The sequence below is a fragment of the Scyliorhinus torazame genome, chromosome 7, assembly GCF_047496885.1.
Source record: "Scyliorhinus torazame isolate Kashiwa2021f chromosome 7, sScyTor2.1, whole genome shotgun sequence".
NCBI classification, from domain to species: Eukaryota; Metazoa; Chordata; class Chondrichthyes; order Carcharhiniformes; family Scyliorhinidae; genus Scyliorhinus; species Scyliorhinus torazame.
Genome location: NC_092713.1, coordinates 221,874,159 through 221,894,151, shown reverse-complemented (window position 1 = coordinate 221,894,151; position 19,993 = coordinate 221,874,159). Strand labels below are relative to the sequence as shown.

General features: G+C 47.3%; 1 protein-coding gene across 5 annotated transcripts in view; it reads left to right on the top strand.

The window, feature by feature from the left end:
• Positions 1 to 19,993, top strand: part of crebrf (creb3 regulatory factor) — a 92,667-nt gene that overhangs the window by 30,630 nt on the left and 42,044 nt on the right. For all 5 annotated transcript variants that reach the window (XR_011948315.1, XM_072512089.1, XM_072512087.1 and 2 more), the window contains exons 3-6: positions 6,203 to 6,328; positions 7,012 to 8,074; positions 16,238 to 16,435; positions 19,364 to 19,553. Coding sequence is in view for 4 of the 5 variants with exons in the window: in XM_072512089.1 (XP_072368190.1) it covers positions 6,203 to 6,328; positions 7,012 to 8,074; positions 16,238 to 16,435; positions 19,364 to 19,553 (1,577 nt within the window). In the remaining variant the exon portion in view is untranslated. The remainder of the gene's footprint in view (positions 1 to 6,202; positions 6,329 to 7,011; positions 8,075 to 16,237; positions 16,436 to 19,363; positions 19,554 to 19,993) is intronic.

Sequence of the window (19,993 nt, the reverse complement as noted above, 5' to 3'; positions counted from 1 at the left end):
ACAAATAAAAATCTGGGTAGGACCGCCACCTTAACTGTCTGCACCCTCCCAGTCAGCGACAGCGGTAGCGCATCCCATCTCCGGAACTCGCCCCTCATCTGCTCGACCAACCGGGACAAGTTCAACTTATGCAACCAGCCCCAGTCGCGCGCCACTTGTATCCGTAGATATCTAAAATTGTCCCCCACTAACCTAAACGGTAACTCCCCCAGCCGACCCTCTTGCCTGGACTACAAACATCTCACTCTTTGTCATATTCAGTTTGTATCCCGAAAACCAGCCAAATTCCCCCAGAATCGCTATGATCTCCCTCATCCTTGCCCCTGGATCTGCTACATCTAAGAGCAGGTCATCCACGTACAGCGAAACCCTATGTTCCACACACACCCTAACCAGCCCCTTCCAACCCCTTGAAGCTCTCAGAGCCAGCTGCTCTATTCTAAGCTGCTCCACTGCCTTGCCTGTGGACAGCACCCCGAACTCAGCCTGCAGCCGCCAACGTTCCCTTAACAGTTCCACCCCCAGGGCCACCGCATACCTCCTATCTATCTGTAGAATCTCCTTAATCAGTCGGTCCATCTCTAACCTATCCGTTCTGTCCCTATGAGCTCGGACCGAAATCAGCTCCCCTCTCACCACTGCCATCAACGCCTCCCAGACCGCCGCTGCTGAGACTTCCCCCGTGTCGTTGACCTGCAAGTAGTTCTGCATGCACTTCCTTGCTCTCTCGCACACCGCCTCGTCCGCCAACAAACCCACGTCCAATCGCCATTGTGGGCGCTGGAAGCTCTCCTCACTAACCTGCAGTTCCACGCAATGTGGGGCATGATCCGAAATAGTGATGGCCGAATACCCGTGTCCACCATCCCCGCCAGCAGATCCCTGCTCAAAATGAAAAAATCAATCCGGGAGTACACTTTGTGCACATGCGAATAGAAAGAAAACTCCCTCCCCGTCGGCTGCCTAAACCTCCATGGGTCAAATCCCCCCCCCCCCTCCTCCCACATCTTCTCCATGAACCCTATCCGTTCCTTTGCCATTGCCGGCACCCTTCCCGTTTTCGAACACGACCGGTCTAGACCGGGGTTGACGACCGTATTAAAATCCCCTCCCATCACCAGCTTGGGCGAGTCCAGATCCGGTATGTTCCCCAGTATACTCTTTATGAATTCAACATCGTCCCAATTCGGCATGTACACGTTGACCAAGACTACCTTCCTCCCCTCCAGCTTACCGCTCACCATGACATAACGCCCCCCCCCCCCCCCCCCCCCCCCCCCCCCCCGGTCTGAGACTATACTGCATCTGGAATTGCACCCGCTTATTTATTAAAATCGTCACCCCTCGTCTTGGTGTCCAGCCCCGAATGAAAGACCTGACTGACCTTAGCCTAACTTGATTCGCTACTTTCAGGTGTGTCTCCTGCAACATCACCACGTCCGCCTTCAGGGCCCTCAGATGCGCGAACACACGAGCCCTCTTGACAGGCCCATTCAACCCTCTAACATTCCAGGTGATCAGCCTGGTTGGGGGGGCACCGCGCCCCCCCCCCCCTGCCGATCAGCCATCCCCCTTCCTAGGCCTGCCCCCAGCCCATGCACCGTGCCTCCTTCGGCCCGCCTCCAGGCAGCCCCCGACCTCCCCTCTGTCCCAAAACCTAAGTCCCTCCCTCGTCAGCAGACTAACCCCCCCCCCTTCCAGCAACACCACCTTGTAACCTGTGCCCTATATTGAACCTATACACACCCCACACTGTGCTTCTGTAAACTAGCTCATCCAGCTAGCCGGGTGACCCTCGCCTCCTGGTGCCAAGAAGTCTCCCACCTATTGTTCCCTACTCCCCTCCCACCCGCCCATCGAAACCACTTCCCTCATCAAACCGAGACCGAACAATCTCCCAATCACCATAGGAGACAACCCAAAACAGACAAAACCCCCCACAAAGAACCCCTCCAATAGTGCAAATCAAAGTAATAAAAAGTATAAAGCCACCCCCATCAAAACACCGCAAACCCACAAAAACCGAATAACTTTTACTCTCCCTTCTTCGCCCAAACTTAAAAAGCAGAAGAATAACGACAATCAAAACATATATACTTCGCTCAAAAAAAAAAGCTGCCACTTAAGTCCAAAAAGTTCAGTTCTGCGCCAGTCCCTTCTTCTTGGCAAAGTCCATCGCGTCTTCGGGCAACTCGAAATAATGGTGCTGGTTCTCGTACGTGACCCAAAGACGCGCCGGATAGAGGAGCCCAAATTTCACCACCTTCTTAAACAGGATCTCCTTCACTTGTCGAAGCCTGCCCTCCTTCTGGCCACCTCCACACTCAGGTCCTGGTAGACACGCAATATGCTATTGTCCCACTTGCAGCTCCTAGTATGCTTGGCCCACTGGAGAACACACTCCTTATCCAATGCCACCTGCTTTTGAATGAATACAGTATTGGTAAGAATGAAATCTGCACTATTGATAAAGGGAGATAATTAATGCAGGTATATTAACGTCTTATCAGTGCTGCTGTGCAGATGAATTTGAAACTTGGTTTATAATCCAGAGGATAAATTAGTTAAATGTTGCAATTCTCATCACAATTATAATTACTTGTATTATGGGTGGAAGTATGTTTGAAGGCTATGATACAGTATTTTGTTTTCCAGCAAATTTTACTTTAAAATTATATGTGCATAATATTGATTAGTATTTACAGCCAAGGAACATGCCATTCAATCCAACTGATCCATATCACTGTTTATGGTACACATGAGCTTCCTCCTCACTGTACTTCATCTCATCCCATTAATATATTCTTCTATCCCTTTCATGTGTTTATATGGTTTTCTCTTGTAGGCATCTATGTTATGCACCTGAAATATTCCTTGAGGTAGTGAATTCCACCTTCACGCACACTGGGCAAAACAATGTATTTTCAGTTCTCTATTGGGTTTATTGATGACCATCATGCCTGCAGTTCTGGTCTCTTCACAATGGAAAATATTTTGTATACCTACCTTATTAAGCTCTTTCATAGTCTTGAAGACCGTTATCAGATTTTATTTTCTGGAAAAAAGGAGCACAAGCCTGTTTAATCATTCCTACTAGGTATAATCTTTCGGGTACCATTCTAGTAAACTTTGTTTGTACCTACACCAGTGCCCCTATATCCTTTATATAATATGAAGACACGTATGCTCCTATCAGTGTGATTGAACCCTCTTTATATATTTGTTAAACCATATGAATTCTGTTTCGAATCTTCTGTCAACTATCTCTTTTCTACTGCCATTGTTATCTTGAATTAGTGATACTCCCCATCCCGTCCTTCTTTCCTACCCTTTCTGTATATGCTTTAACCCTTGGTAGCAGTCCTGTTTTTTAGCCAAGTTTCAGTTATCCGTGCTACATCTGGTTCTTGATTATAGATTATGCCTCCAGTCCCTAATTTTATTTTTGAAGCTGTGTATACTGTTTTACAGGCAGTTTAATTAGTCTAATCATAGTTCTTTCTCTATTTTTAACGGTCATTTCATGGTTTTTTTAATAAACCATATTTATTCCCTGGTCATGTATGTTATCCTTGTTCCTTACCGTGGCCTAGCCTGTATTCTTATCTCCTATTTGTTTCACCTTCAGACTCACATAAATTTCACAAGGTCCCAAAACTGCATCTCTTTCCTGTCCCAGTCTTTCAGCCACACATTCGCATTCATGATCTGCCTATGCCTATGCCATTTAGCATGTGGCTCGGGTAGTAATCCTGAAAATGCCATATATGGATCTCTTTTTAATTTAAAAAAAACTAATCTCCTTCCTTCTCTCTATGCCTTTGGTCCCAGCATGGACCATGCCAAGATGGGATCATGATAACAGGATTGCTCTCACTCTCATTCTGCATTCCTTTCCAGTTACTCTGAAATATCTTTTACCTTTATGCTAGTTAGGCAACACATCCTCCTGGACTGTTGGTTGCAACTTCATTTATATTTTCACAAAACAAGCTAAATATCCCTATTGCCAGAAAAAGCAACATGCTTTCATTTTGCATAGGCTCATTATATCTAGGGTTAGATATGCTGTGGAAGAACAAAATGATATCTATTCACCGCCCTCAAATAACGCACAACAGAATAAGCACAGTAACACTGCAACATATTCTACACCATACCACCACCGTTTCGTTTTATTTCCTTTCCTTCCTTCTTCCCAACTACCTAGTTTTAGGACTATTGGGATGATAAAACAAATATGTGCAACCTTCCAACCAGGTTTCTTTTTTAAAAAATATTTTTATTCTCCATTTTCACATTTTCTTCAAAATTTACACCCCACCAACAAACAGTAACGAATACAATGACAATCCCCTTATTAACAACAACAATTCCCCCCCCCCCCCCCCCCCCCAACCCCCCCCAAACAACGGCCCGTCTGACAATATAGGCATCAAATGAAACGACCCCCCCCCAAACCACTTAAGCCAGCCAGCGTGGAAGCCTCTGCCCGGGTCTCTTTCCCCCTGGCCCGGTCCCAGGAAACCCAAGAATTCCCCTTTAGCACACAACCCCAGCATACACACACCCAAGCCTCAAAGAACCATCATTGCAAATGAAAGTCCCAACTCTTCCCTTGTCCAAATATACAGCGTTGATTCATTTAGTACATACACCAACACGCAGTGAAAAAAATAAAGTTACATGAGGCTACATCGGTACACGACCTGCTCTCAGTCCCATTTCTCAATTCTGCCACAGTCCTTCTGCCTTCACAAACTCTTCCGCCGTCCCAAAATAAAAGTCCTTGTATTTGTAGGTCACCCTCAACTTAGCTGGATATACTATACCGCACTGCACCTTGCTGATGTACAGTGCAGCTGAAGGCTGCCTGCCTCCTCGCCAGCTCCACTGTAAATTCCTGGTATATGCGTATACCAGCTCCAGCCCACTGCACCACCCGCTTCTGCTTTGCTCAGCACAGGACCTTCTCCTTCACGCTGTACCTACGGAATCACACAGTTACTACTCTTGGCGGCTCACTCGCCTTTGGTATAGGCCTCCACGACCGATTAGCCCGATCCAGTTAATATCGGGAGGGATCTTCCCCCTCCCCCAATAGCTCCGCCAACGTCGTGGCAAAATACTCTGTCGGCCCCAGGCCTTCCATCCCTTTGGGCAGACCCATGATCCTTAGATTCTGCCGCCTGAGTCTGTTTTCCAGGTCTTCCATTTTGGATCGCAGACTCTTGTTGGTTTCTATCACCTTCTGCAACTCCTTTCCCATCCGTGAGTTGATCACTGTGCTACGATAATGCCTCTTCCACTTCCTTCAGTGTCTCACCTTGCTCCCGCACCTCCGCCGTTGCGCTTGATACCACCACCCTCACTGGGGCAATCGCCTCCTCTACCAGCACTTTCAATACCGCCCCCATCTCCTTCTTCATCGCTTCCATGTGTTTTGTGAACTGTTTTTCAAGTTGCACAGCCATCACCTTGGTCATTTCTTCTGCTGTGAGCAATGCGGCCTCCCCTGGTGCCCCAGCCTCCGCTTTCCTTACAGTTCCTGCGCTGACTTTTCCACTCACCGGCGGACTTTCATTAATCCCCTTTTTTGCGGGCGTTTTTTTTCCCAAAACTTGGACATTTCTCCTCACTGTGCCTTCTTACAGCTTTTTCATCCTCTGTTGCCCCTGAGACCGGGCGTTAAAACCCCAAAATTTCTATTCCCAAGCGGGAGCCCTCCAGTGTGCGGCTGCCTCCCACCCGCCATCACCGGAAGTCTCTTCCAACCAGGTTTCTATGCTGATTTTGTGAATTGGCAAAAATGCTGATTCCAGTACCTGCTTTCCATCTCAAGATCTTTCACTCTTGCTTTCAGAAAGCTGTTAAGTGCTCACGGGTAAATTGAATTTTGGCAGTTTCATCTTAAACGTCAATGGGTTTGATTCCATAACGTACCTAATTTTGTAATGTGTGGAACTTAACAATTATATTATGATTAAGAATTTGGAGTGGTGCAAAATGATGTTTTTAATATGGGAGGTTATTTCAAAAATCAGAGTAGGAAATTTAATAATCAGGGGAACAAGAATGAGGTACAACATGCCATCATTCACAACAGTTAGCACAACTGCTTGATTGCTGCAATTAAATCTGTACAGAAAAATATATTTTTAATAAACGATATTAATGCTTTGGGTGTCTATTTATTTTATAGCCCAATGTTAGCGGAATGGATCCTCCATTTGGGGATGCCTTTTGTAACCGCCCATTTCCAGACCAGGCCTTAACCAGTACAGATCTGTTGGGGAATAATTCAGATCCTGATTTCATGTACGAACTGGTAAGATTTGTAGTATACAAGCAAATCAGCAACTTGTTTGCTCTAGATGTTTCACTTGCTGCGTGCTAATTTTAGTTTTTGTAGTTACCTGTATTTTTTTGCCAATTGTCTCCCCATTTGTCTTGAAGGCACAAGCTTTTTTCCAAAGTTCCATCAATTTCAGCCACACTCTTGCACAGCTGGCCATTTTTCATATTTAGTTCTGGATGGTGTGTTTTCTGGCTATTAACCCTTTGGGCAAGATCACTGTTAAGGTCTGATTCTGTCTATTTCAGAGTCCACATACCAGTATTTTCTAGTAGGGATCATTGAACAACAATGGGAGTGGGAACTTTGATATCTTTGTTCACGTGATTGTGGGGTACCAGTACAAAATGTCATGATCCTTCTAGTAGCCCAACTGAAATCAAGGAATTTAAAACAGAATGTGAATTAAATCTGCAATGTATTTTTTAAATCCGTCTATAAGCCAAGGTTTGTTTACCCACTGGGAACAAACCGAGCCACAGTCCAAGAGTACTGTGCAGAATTGAATCTACCAAATCTTCCAATTGTAATTAAATAATATCCTGATTTAATTATAAAACTTTTTTTCTGTCGTCGGGGTGGGAGGGGAAAATTTGTTTTGAGAATTTTTTGTACATAATGTCTTGTTTTTAATAGAATGTTTTCATTTATTTCAGGGTAGAGAGATGACTTACACTCACAGCTCAAGAGATGATCCTCTTATTTTGGGAGATTGTAAAGACATTGAAATTTTCGAGCCTTTAAATGAACTACTAGATTCGGATCCTTCCTATAATTCAAACTGGGAACAGTGGGACACATGCTGGGAAGACTTGACAAAATACACCAAATTAACGAGCTATGACATTTGGGGAACTAAGGAAGTGGATTTCCTTGGGCTAGATGACTTTTCCAGTCCTTATCAAAACGAAGAGGTCATCAGCAGGACCCCAACTTTGGCCCAGCTAAACTGTGAAGATTCGCAGCCTGTTTTGGATTCATTATATCATCCTGATCTACTAAAGAGTTTAAATCAAAATTCATTCACCTCTTCTCTGGCTGGTAAAAAGCTCCCAAACAGGGTGGCACCACCAGTGTCATCTGTCAGAAGTCCCTGTATAGATGCATGCTTACCTGAGACTACCCAAATGGTAGCCAAATCTGTTTCTTCAAGTGCAACTGTGGACATCAGCAACAAACTTGAGCCCCTTAATGCCAAAATAGGGTCTGTTCTTGTGGATAGCAAAGATTTTGTTAAAAAGGCTAAATTGTGGATCAATCCAGCACCACTTGGTAAATCAACTTTGGGTGCTACCCAGGTGCACAGTGACTTACCAGATGATTCCTGTTGTAGTGCAATTGGACCTGCAGCCCGGAAACTAGAGAAAAAGAATGCAGAAAGTATTTACTCCAATAAAACGCCTACAGTAGTCAAAGAAGCTAATGACCCAAATACTCAAACTGAAGCAGTGGAAATGTTATCACCACCTGTTTCTGGTCACACTCAGAAAAAGGAAGAGCACAATTATTCTTTATTTGTTTCTGACGGTTTGAATGAACAGTCTCCTAGTATTGAGCAGGAAGCAGAAGATGATGAAGATGAGGAGGATGATGAGGACCATGATGAAGGATTTGGTAGTGAGCATGAGTACAGTGATAATGAGGAAGATGATGATGACGATGATGATGATGAGGAAGATGACAAGGATGATGATGTCAGTGACACCTTCTCTGAACCGGGTACTTGAGATTTATTGTGTTAAAACTGAATGTAATGTTTAACCCTTCACTAACTAAAGTACATAGAATTTGCAGCATGAAAGATGGCCATTTGGCTCAATTGGTCAATGCTGGTGTTTTGTACTCCACACCAGCTTCCTCCCACCTTGCTTGATCTAACATCAGAATGCATGTATTTATAAAAGTTTTACAGCTTTGGATTCATGTTATTGTCAAATTACAGAGTTTCCTCTTATATTTGGTCTTGGCATCCTGTTTCATATATATTGCTATTTCCAATATAAATTCATAACAGGAGGGTGGCACGGCATGGTAGTGCAGTGGTTAGCACTGCTGCCTATGGTGCTGAGGACCTGGGTTCGGCCCCAGGTCACACTCTGCGGAGTTTGCACATTCTCCCCGTATCTGCGTGGGTTTCACTCCCACGACCCAAAGGTGCGTGGGTTAGGTGGATTGGCCACACTAAATTTCCCCTTAATTGGAAAAGAAATAATTGGGTATTCTAAATTAAAAATTTTTTTTTTTTTAGTTTTTTAAAGAAATAAATAAATAAATTCATAACTGGGAGGCGGTTATTCATTTCGCTGAAATGCAAAGGAAGTAATGGAGAGCAATGCAGTCAGATTCAATAAGATTTATATTTTTATGATAACAGGACCAATAAGCAGCATATGTGGTTCTATATAAGAAACAGTAACACAAAGTATTGGAGCAAGTAACTAAAATAGAGACGTATATTATATGGCACATACAGGTTTGATCAGAAGGTACTGGCACAAGAAATGATTGGCACAATTTTTTAAAAATGCAAATGAAATACAAAATGAGTACAAATAAAATGAGGTTGGTTGTATTTTCGTATATCATAAAGATTGCAGCTCAAATCACGGTGGCACAGTGGTTAGCCAAGCCAAGGTCCCAGGTTCGATCCTGGCTCTGGGTCACTGTCCGTGTGGAGTTTGCACATTCTCCCTGTGTTTGTGTGGTTTTGCCCCCACAACCCAAAGATGTTCAGTGTTTGGCCACGCTAGATTGTCCCTTAATTGGAAAAAATGAATTGGGTACTCTAAATTTATTTTTTAAAAATAGAAAGATTGCAGCACAAAAGAAATCTACTTGACCCATCTTGTTCTTTCTCGATAGCTCTGATAATATTTTCCCTTCAAGTATATATCCAGTTCCCTTTTGCATATTACTATAGAATCTGTTTCTACCACCTTTTCAGACAGTGTATTCCAGATCAGTGCTTTTTCATAAAGTTTCCTTCTGTTACTTCTTGCTCTTTTACCAGTCATCTTAAATTCCTATCCTCTGGTTATCGAACCTTCTGGAACAGAAACAGTCACTGGAAACAGGTTTTCTTTATTTATTCTGTTAAAAGGATTCATGATTTTGAAAACCTATACCGAACCTCTCCCTAAACCTGTCTGCTGGAAGATGAATAGCCCAAATTCTATACTCTGAGCACATAACAAAAGTCTCTTATCCAAAGTACCATTCTAGCATCCTTCCGAAAGTGCGGTGCTCAGAATTGAATTCCGCAAAGGACTAAACAGCATAACTTCCTTACATTTGTATTCGATCCATCTATTCATAAAGCCAAGAATCTAGCAAACAAAACAAAATATTGCAGATGCTGTTAATCTGAAATAAAAGCAAAATATGCTGGAAATACTCAGTGGGTCATGCAGCATCTGTGGAGAGAGGTTTTTAAAAATATATATTTTATTGAAGCATATTATAAATTTTAACACAATAAACAACCGCACACCAAGGAAAAATACCTCAGCCAACATGGCTTACATAAACAACACCCCAACAACAATTCCTCACCAACCTACCCCCACCATGCCCAACTCTCTTCCCCCCCCCCCCCCCCTTGCTGACAGCTTAATCCTTTCCAAATAAGTCAATAAACGGCTGCCACCTCCGGGCAAACCCTAGCATCGAGCCCCTTAGGGCGAACTTAATTTTCTCAAGCCTGAGGAACCCAACCATGTCACTAACCCACACCCCTGACTTTGGGAGTTCCGAGTGACTCCATGCTAACAAGATCCGTCTCTGGGCTACCAGGGAGGCAAAGGCCAAGACATCGGCCTCTCTCGACCCTGGACTCCCAGGTCTTCTGACACAAAAAATTGCCACCTCTGGACTTAGGATCACCCTTACTTTCAGAACCTCCGGTGTGACGTCGGCAAACCCTTGCCAGAATCCCCCAAGCCTCGTACATGCCCAAAGCATATGGACATGATTCGTGGGCACACCGCCCACCCCTATCCTCCATCCCTTCAAAAAAACTTGCTCATCTGGGCCACAGTCATGTGTATAAGGCCAAGCCTGGCACACGATGAGGTTGCATTGATTCTCCTCAGGGCGCCCTCCCATAACCCAGCCTCCAATTCCCTAACCAACTCTTCCCCCACTGCCACGTCACCTCCCCTATCGGGGCTCCCTCCCAATCCATCAGCTTCTTAATATTTCCGATACCTTCCCCTCCCCCTCCCCTACTCCAGTTTTCAACACAATCTTGTCCTGTAGACCCTGGAGACGGCAGGTGCCGAAAGGTCGATACCTGACTCCACCAAAAGTCCCTCACCTGCAAGTAACGGAACCCATTCTGACTGGGAAGCTCAAATTCCTCCTCCAACTCTTCCAAGCAGGGAAAGCCCCCATCTAGCAGGTCCCCAAACCGCTCGATCCCCACCCGCTGCCACCCCTGAAATCCCCCATCTAGCCCCCCTGGAGCAAACCTGTGGTTGTCACATATCGGTACCCAAACCAAAGCCCTCTCCAGCCCCATGTGCTGTCGCCACTGTCCCCACACCCTCAGGACCGCCACCACTACCAGACTTGTGGAGTACTTGGCTGGCGAAAACAGCAGAGGCGCCGTTAACAGTGCCCGCCCAAACCAGTGTCCTTGCATGAGGCCGCCTCCATCCGCTCCCATACCAACTCCTCCCCCACTACCCCTTTCCTGACCATCGCTCTATTCGCCTCCCAGTAGTAATTTATAAATTTCGAGAGAGGCAGCCCCTTCTATCCCCCCCCCCCCAAACTCACGACCCCACTCCAGCAACAACACCTTCACCTGCGGGGCTTTACCCGCCCACATAAACCCTGAAATCACCATGTTCACCTTCCTAAAAAAAAAACGCCTTGGGAATGAAGATTGGGAGGCTCTGAAATACGAACAAGAGCCTCGGGAGAACTGTCATCTTCACTATCTGAACCCTCCCCGCCAATGACAACTGGAGCGCATCCCATCTCCTAACGTCCCCCTTCATCTGAACTACCAACCAAGCCAAATTTAACTTATGCAACTGCTCCCACCCCAGCGCCACCTGAACGCCCAAGTACCAAAACCCCCACCACCACCACCTTGAACGGCATCTCCCCCAATCTCTTCTGCCCCTTGCCTTGGATCAGGAAGACTTCACTCTTCCCCATGTTCAATTTATCATGATAATCCTTTATTGTCACAAGTAGGCTTACATTAACACTGCAATGAAGTTACTGTGAAAAGCCCCTGGTCGCCACATTCCGGCGCCTGTTCGGTTACACAGAGAGAATTCAGCATGTCCAAATGACCTAACAGCACGTTTTTCGGGACATGTGGGAGGAAACTGGAGCAGTCGGAGGAAACTGGAGCAGACACTGGGAGAAGTGCAGATTCCACACAGATAGTGACCCCCGAAAACCAGCCAAATTCCTCTGTGATCCCCATGATTCCCCCACCCCCCACAATACCACCCAACGAGTCTGAAATATACAGTAACAAGCGAGACCCTGTGTTCCACCCCCCCCCCCCCCCCCCCGAACTTCCACCTGCCAGTCCCTTGACACCTTAACGCCATTGCAAGTGCTCTATAGCCAAGGCAAAGGGCATTGGGGAGAGTGGACACCCTGCCTCGTCCCCCGGTGCAGCCTAAAATAGTCCGAGCTCATCCGGTTCGTCCACACGCTCGCTACCAGTGCCTGGTAAAGCAACCTAACCCAATTCCCAAACCCAAACTCTCCCACAGATACGCTCACTCCACCAATCGGAGGCCTTTTCCGCATCCATTGTGACCACCACCTCTACCTCCCATCCCTCAGGGGGCACTGTTATCGCATTTAATAACCTCCTAATATTAGCTGCCAGATGCCACTCCTTCACAACCCCCGTCTGATCCTCCCCTGGCATGTAGTCCTCAATTCTTGAGGCCAAGATCTTGGTCAATAGCTTTGCATCCACATTAACATTGAGATCGACCTATATGACCCACACTGCTCCGGATCTTTGTCCTGCTTCAAAATCAGGGTGATCGAGGCTTGCGATAGCTTCGGGGGGAGCACCCCTCGCTCCCTCGCCTTGTTAAACAAGGACCCCAGGATTCCCAAAAACCTTTTATAGAACTGGGGCAGCATGGTGGTTAGCACAATTGCTTCACAGCTTCAGGGTCCCAGGTTCGATTCCGGCTTGGGTCACTGTCTGTGTGGAGTTTGCACTTTCTCCCCGTGTGTGCGTGGGTTTCCTCCGGGTGCTCCGGTTTCCTCCCACAGTCCAAAGATGTGCAGGTTAGGTGGATTGGCCATGATAAATTGCCCTTAGTGTCCAAAATTGCCCTTGGTGTTGGGTGGGGTTGCTGGGTTGTGGGGATGGGGTGGAGGTGTTGGCCTTGGGTGGGGTGCTCTTTCCAAGAGCCGGTGCAGACTCGATGGGCCGAATGGACTCCTTCTGCACTGTAAATTCTATGAAATCTATGAAAAACTCCACTGGATATCCATCTGGGCCTGGGGCCTTGCCCAGCTGCATCGCCTCCAGTCCCTCTGCCACTTCTACCAGCCCGATGGGGGCACCCAGCTCCTCTTCCACCCTTGGGAACTCCATCCTCCATCCCCTCCAAAAACTGCCTCATCCCCTCCACCCCGGCCGGGGGTTCCAACTCATACAGCTTACTGTAAAAATCCCTAAACACCGCATTCACCTCCACCAGTCTAAAACCGCGCGTGTACCCCCGTCCTTCATTTTCCCGATCTCCCTCGCTGCTTCCTGCTTCCTCAATTGGTGCGCCAACATCCTGCTCGCCTTAGATTATCATAGAATTTACAGTGCAGAAGGAGGCCATTCGGCCCATCGAGTCTGCACCGGCTCTTGGAAAGAGCACCCCACCCAAGGTCAACACCTCCACCCTATCCCCATAACCCAGTAACCACCCAACACTAAGGGCAATTTTGGACACTAAGGGCAATTTATCATGGCCAATCCACCTAACCTGCACATCTTTCGACTGTGGGAGGAAACCGGAGGAAACCCACGCACACAATGGGAGGCTGTGCAGACTCCGCACAGACAGTGACCCAAGCCAGAATCGAACCTGGGACCCTGGAGCTGTGAAGCAATTGTGCTATCCACAATGCTACCGTGCTGCCCAGAGCCTTCTACCCATATTCATAAACCATCACTCTCGCCCTCCTCAGCTGCTCAACTGCTTTCTCTGTGGATAACAACCCAAACTCCTTCAACAGCCTCCAGGGCCTCCAAATACCCCCTGGCCACCTGCAAGATCTCCTCCACTAACCTTTCTATCTCCACCCACTCCGCCTGCGCGCCCGTATCGAGATAAGCTCCCCTCTCACCACTGCCTTCAATGCTTCCCACAGTGTGGCCGCCAACACCTCCCCTGTGCCGTTCAGCTCGACATACCCTCGAATGGTCGCCCTCACCCGCTCACAAACCTCCTCGTCCGACAAAAGCCCCACATCTAGCCTCCACTGCGGGCGCTGGACCCCGCCCTTATTCACCCGCAAGTCCACCCAACGCGGAGCATGATCCGACAATCACTGAATACACCATGTCGACCACCCCCACCAACAGGGTCTTGTCCAGAATGAAGAAGTCAATTTGGGAGTACACCCTGTGTACATGCGAAAAGAACGGAAATTCCCTCGCCCTCGGCCTCCCAAACCTCCACGGTTCACCCCCCCGCCCCCCCCGGCTCCTTCGCTACCGCCAATATCCTCCCCGACCTCGAGCTCCACCGATCCAAACTTGGATCCAAGACCGTATTAAAATTACCCCGCCCTCCATTGTCAACCGATGCGAGTCCAGATCCGGAATCCAACTTCAAACGCCACCCGTTTGTGAATAAAATTGCCACCCCCCTCGTTTTGGAATCCAATCCTGAATGGAATACCTACCATACCCATCCTTACCTCAGCCTAGTCTGATCCACTACTTTTGTGTTTCCTGTAATAGAGCTATGTCTGCCTTTAAACTCTTTAAATGTGCGAACACACGGGCCCTCATGACCGCCCATTCAACCCTCTTACATTCCATGTGATTAGCCTGTTGCCCACCCACCCACCCACCGCCGCCGCTAGTGATCAACCATAACTCCTCCTGGGCCAGCTTCCAGCCCGCGTCCCGCACCTCCTCGAGCGCCCACCATCATCAACCCTCTCCATACCACGTTCTAAGAACCCCCTCTCTCAGTAGTTTCCTCCCCCTCCACCACAAAGTAACAGCCCCAATCCACATCAAGACACTTCCCCCCCCCCCCCCCCCCCCCCCCCCCCCCCCCCACCCCACCCGCTGCGTTTCCACGAACTAGTCTGCCCAGCTAGCCTGGAAACCCCCGCCCATGGGGCCTCGCATCCTACCCGCCCCGCTCAAACATTATCCCGGTGCAAACTTAACAACACCCACCCAACACAAAGAAAAGAGCAACCCATCATCCCCCACCAAGAAAAAACAGAGCAATAGTCGCAAACAAAATACAGAAACAAACCCAAAGGAACAGAAAGTTCCTTCTTCTCAAAAGTTCAATGTCCTCCTTCTCCTGCCAGCTTATTGTCTCTGCCAAATTCCATTGCTTCCTCCGGCGTTCCAAAGTACAGCTCCCGATCCTTACAGGTCACCCACAGGTGCAGCATACCAAATTTCACCCCCTTCTTAAAGAGTCCCACCTTCACCTTGTTGAGCTCCGCACCCAGGTCCTGGTACACTCTCAGCTCATTGCCCTCCCAGGAACAGCGCCTCCTTTCCCTGGCCAACCTCGGGATCCGCTCCTTGTCCAGTGACCGGCGCAGGCGCACCATCATCGTCCTCGGCGGCTCGTTCTCCTACGGTTTCCTCATCTGTGCCCTGTGCATCCGGTCCACTTCTAAAGATCGTTCAAATGTCCTCTCACCCAACAGCTTCTCGAACATCTGAGTCACATAGGCGCCGGCATCTGCTCCCTCGCCACCCTCTGGCAACACCACGATCCTCAGATTTTGCCTGCGAGACCGGTTCTCCAGGTCCTCCACTTTCTCCTGCAGCCGCCACTGATGATTCTGCATCACTCCATTCGAGGCAAATGCTCCTCGTGCTCCCCACTGTCTGCTCCACCTTCTGGGTAGCCTGGCTCATTTCCAGGCAGTCAATCCCCGCATTTATCGTGTCCACCACACTAGCCAGGTCCTCAATTCTCCTTTTGGGTGAACTTATCGTTCAGGAAGCCCACCAGCTGCTATTTCAACCATTGAGAGCGCAGGGCTGATCCCTGAGTCTCCGTCATCTCCTGTGTTGCAGGCACAACTCCAGCTATCTCCAACTGTTCCTTTCTTTTAGACCACTTCTGGTCCACAAATCTATCCACCAGTGGGACACTCTCTCCTTGCACCCCTCCTTCACCTTTTTTTGATCAATACATCCACCCGTTAGCCGGGGAAAAGATCCGATGACATATCATCAGAACTGGGAAAGTTAGCGAAATAGGTTTTCAACAAGTGAAAAAGTACATAAAAGATCTGTGACAGGGTGGAAGGCAGGAAAGGTTAAATGACAAAGGCGTTGGTGGAGAACTGCCAAAGGAAAGGGTCTGGTTTAGCATACTCGGCTAAATAGCTTGTTTGTAATGCAGAACAAAGCAACAGCGCGGGTTCAATTCCCATACCAGTCTCCCTGAACAGGCGCCGGAAGTGGCGACTAGGGGCATTTCACAGTAACTTCATTGAGCGATTATTATTATTAATGAGGCAATGTCTAGTTGTCAAGAATTTAAGTTCATCAGTGTGATGAAAATAACTTTCTAAAATAACTTCTTATCTATGTTCTTTGTCTGCAATGCGTTGATGTTGTTTTCGCATGGTGCTAGTTTCAGAATGTCATCAATGTTATGTTTTTTTTCTTGTAAACAGGATTTGAAAATGACACAACAGAAGATGTGAAAGATGCAGTAACAGGTGTTTCCAGAAAAAGAAGCAAAAGAAGATATTTTTGGGAGTACAGTGAACAGCTGATTCCACCAACCAAGCAAGATCGAATGTTAAAGCCTTCTGAATGGGATAGAGATACTTTGCCCAGTAATATGTATCAAAAAAATGGTTTACACCATGGTAAGCTGAAGAAAGTTAAAAGTTAATTCAGCCTTTGCTTTCTGAACTTTTGAAACCCAATATTTGAACTGCATTCTCTGGCAATCTTTTTTTCAAAAAATGTTTTTATTCTCTTTTCACATTTTCAACCAGATTTGCACCCACCAACAATAAACAATAATAAGTAATGAATATAACGTCAATCCCTATTTCAATAACAACGATCCCATCCTCCCACCAAACCCCAAACATTAGCCCGCATGTTAACATAAACAAATGACTGAAAGGAATCAGGAGTTTAGCACAGGGCTAAATCACTGGCTTTGAAAGCAGACCAAGGCAGCATGGTAGCATTGTGGATAGCACAATTGCTTCACAGCTCCAGGGTCCCAGGTTCGATTCCGGCTTTGGTCGCTGTCTGTGCGGAGTCTGCACATCCTCCCTGTGTGTGCGTGGGTTTCCTCCGGGTGCTCCGGTTTCCTCCCACAGTCGAAAGATGTGCAGGTTAGGTGGATTGACCATGATAAATTGCCCTTAGTGTCCAAAATTTCCCTTAGTGTTGGGTGGGGATACTGGGTTATGGGGATAGGGTGGAGGTGTGGACCTTGGGTAGGGTGCTCTTTCCAAGAGCCGGTGCAGACTCGATGGGCCGAATGGCCTCCTTCTGCACTGTAAATTCTATGAAATCTATAAGGCAGGCCAGCAGCACGGTTCAATTCCTGTAACAGCCGCCCCGAACAGGCGCCGGAATGTGGCGACTAGGGGCTTTTCACAGTAACTTCATTTGACGCCTACTTGTGACAATAAGCGATTTTCATTTCATTTCATCTCCCATAGTCACCATTAACACACAGTCTCCCTCCCCCAACCCCCCCCCCCCCCCCCCCCCCCCCCCAAACTAATGTTCGATGTTATCCAGTTCTTGAAAGTGCATAATGAATAATGCCCATGAATTGTAGAACCCCTCCATCCTTCCCCTGAGTTCAAACTTAACCTTCTCAAGAGTCAAGAATTCCAATAGGTCCCCCCGCCACGCCATGGCACAGAGTGGAGAGGCTGCTCTCCAACCCATCAGGATCCGCCTTCGGTGATCAACGAGGCGAAGGCTACAACATCTGCCTCCGCACACGTTTCCAACCCCGGCTGGTCCGGCACCCCAAATATGGCCTCCCGACGGCCCGGGCCCAGTTTCACGTGCACTACTTTAGAACGTGACCCCCCCCCCCCCCCCCCCCCCCCCCCCCCCCGCAACGATCGCACACATCTTCTACCCCTTCAAAGAATCGGCTCATCCTCGCCCTTGTGAGGTGTGCTCTATATACCACCTTCAGCTGTATCAGCCCCAACCTCGCGTACGAGGTGGAGACGTTCACTCTCAGGAGCACCTCACACCAGAACCCCTCCTCCATACCCTCTCCCAACTCTTCCTCCCACTTTGCTTTGATCCCTTCCAGTGGTGCCTTCTCCTCTTCCAAAATAGCTCTGTAAACCGTCGAATCTACCCCCTTCTCCCGTCCCCCTGTCGTCAGCACCTCCTCCAGCAATTTGGAGGCCGGCTCCATCGGGAAGCTCTGTATCTCCTTTCTGGCAAAATCTCGAACCTGCATGCATCTAAACATTTCCCCCTGCTCCAGCCCATGCTTTGCTTCCATCTCCTTCAATCCTGCAAACCGACCCCCTAGAAACAAACCTTTTAGTGTCTTAATCCCCTTCTCCCATTTCCAAAAGTTTCCATCCCACTTCCCTGTCTCAAATCTGTGGTTCCCCCGAATCGGCATTTGCCTTGACCCTGCCCCCAACCCGAAGTATTGGCGAAACTGCTCCAAATTCTCAATGAAGCTATTATTACCCGACTCCCTGAGTATTTCCCCGGGGCCATCGGGAGCGGCGCTGTTCCTAGCCCCTTCAATCCCGACTGAATAAAATCTCCTTCATTCTGACCCACTGGAAATCAACCCCTCTGACCCAGCTCCGCACCTTCTCCACATTCGCCACCCAGTAATAATACATCAGGTTCGGAAGACCCAAACCTCTCTCTCTCTCTCTCTCTCTCTCTCTCTCTCTCTCTCTCTCTCTCCTCGCCCCCCCCCCCCCCCCCATATGAACGAGGTAACCATTCTTTCAATCTCTCTGAAAAATGCCTTTGGCAGGAAAATCGGCAGGCATTGGAAAATAAATCGAAATCGCGGCAACAAGTTCATTTTAATCGCCTGTTACCGACCTGTCAGTGACTGAGGGAGACCATCCCACCTTGCCAGATCAGCTTTCACTCTCACCACCAAACTAGAAATGTTGTACCTGCGAAGCCCCCCCCACTCCCGTGCAACCTGCACCCACAGGTATATTTGGAGGTCCTTTTTTGATACCATGTCGGTGATCCTAAATATTGAGCTAGAATCCTGCCCCGGTGATCCTAAATATTGAGCTAGAGCCCTGCCCCCTCTCTTTCAAGATGCCTCGGAAGGTCTCTCTTGGTCTTGGTCTCGGCCTCTCTCGTTCTCGGTCTCTCCCTCTGTCTTTCTCTCAACACCTAGATGAGGTGAAGTGTTTTCACCCAGAAGGCTGTCAGTCTTTGGAATTGGTGGTGGAAGCAGAGTCTTTGAATATTTTTAAGGCAGAGGTAGATAGATCCTTGGTAAGCAGGGTGGGTGATGGGAGTAGGCAGGATGATTATTTGAGGTTGCTATCGGATCAGCTGTAGTCTTATTAAATGGCGAAGCAGGCTCGAGGGGCCTAATGACTTACTCCTGTTCCTTGTTCAAATGTTTGCACTCACAAGTGAAATAAGGCATCCCAGTGGTGGAGAGTTTTGAGAGCCATGGGTCCAAAGTCCTGTTCCTTTCAAGCTTCATGTCATGCTCCTCGTACACAGAATCACAAAATGTTATTTGTTTCATAGAATTATGGTGAATGTGAATAAACTAATGGTATGTATTCTTGTCAAAATAGGAAAATATTTAGTGAAGAAGTCTCGCAGAACAGATGTGGAAGACTTGACGCCAAATCCAAGAAAACTACTACAGATTGGAAATGAACTTAGAAAACTAAACAAGGTGATTAGTGATCTGACACCTGTAAGTGAACTGCCATTAACTGCCAGACCAAGATCCAGAAAAGAGAAGAACAAACTAGCATCCAGGTAATAAGGAGAATTCTAAATAGCACTGTGTATACAGTGTTAGTCCTGTAATAATTGAAACCAATTCTTTTGAAATTTTGTTATTACAAGAAATATGTTTCAATCTTAACAAAAAATGGATATCTATCCACGTCCCCTCAAATTAATTTCTATCCATCCTATAGAAGGGTGGGTAAAGCTCTAATTACCTGTTCCATATCTACCCATTACCACTTTCTATACAAAAAATGGTGAAATGCTGCAATTTAAATACAGCACACCACATATTCATTCTATCCACATGCAAAATTAACCCACCTTTCTTTACATGAAAGTTGGATATTTGAAAAAGGATTTGTTTTGGACGTGTTAATAAAAACAGTTTTTCTAACATAATTGAAAGATGAAACTCACTTTTTTTTGTATGATCTTCATTGACTACTCCACATACGTTACACATA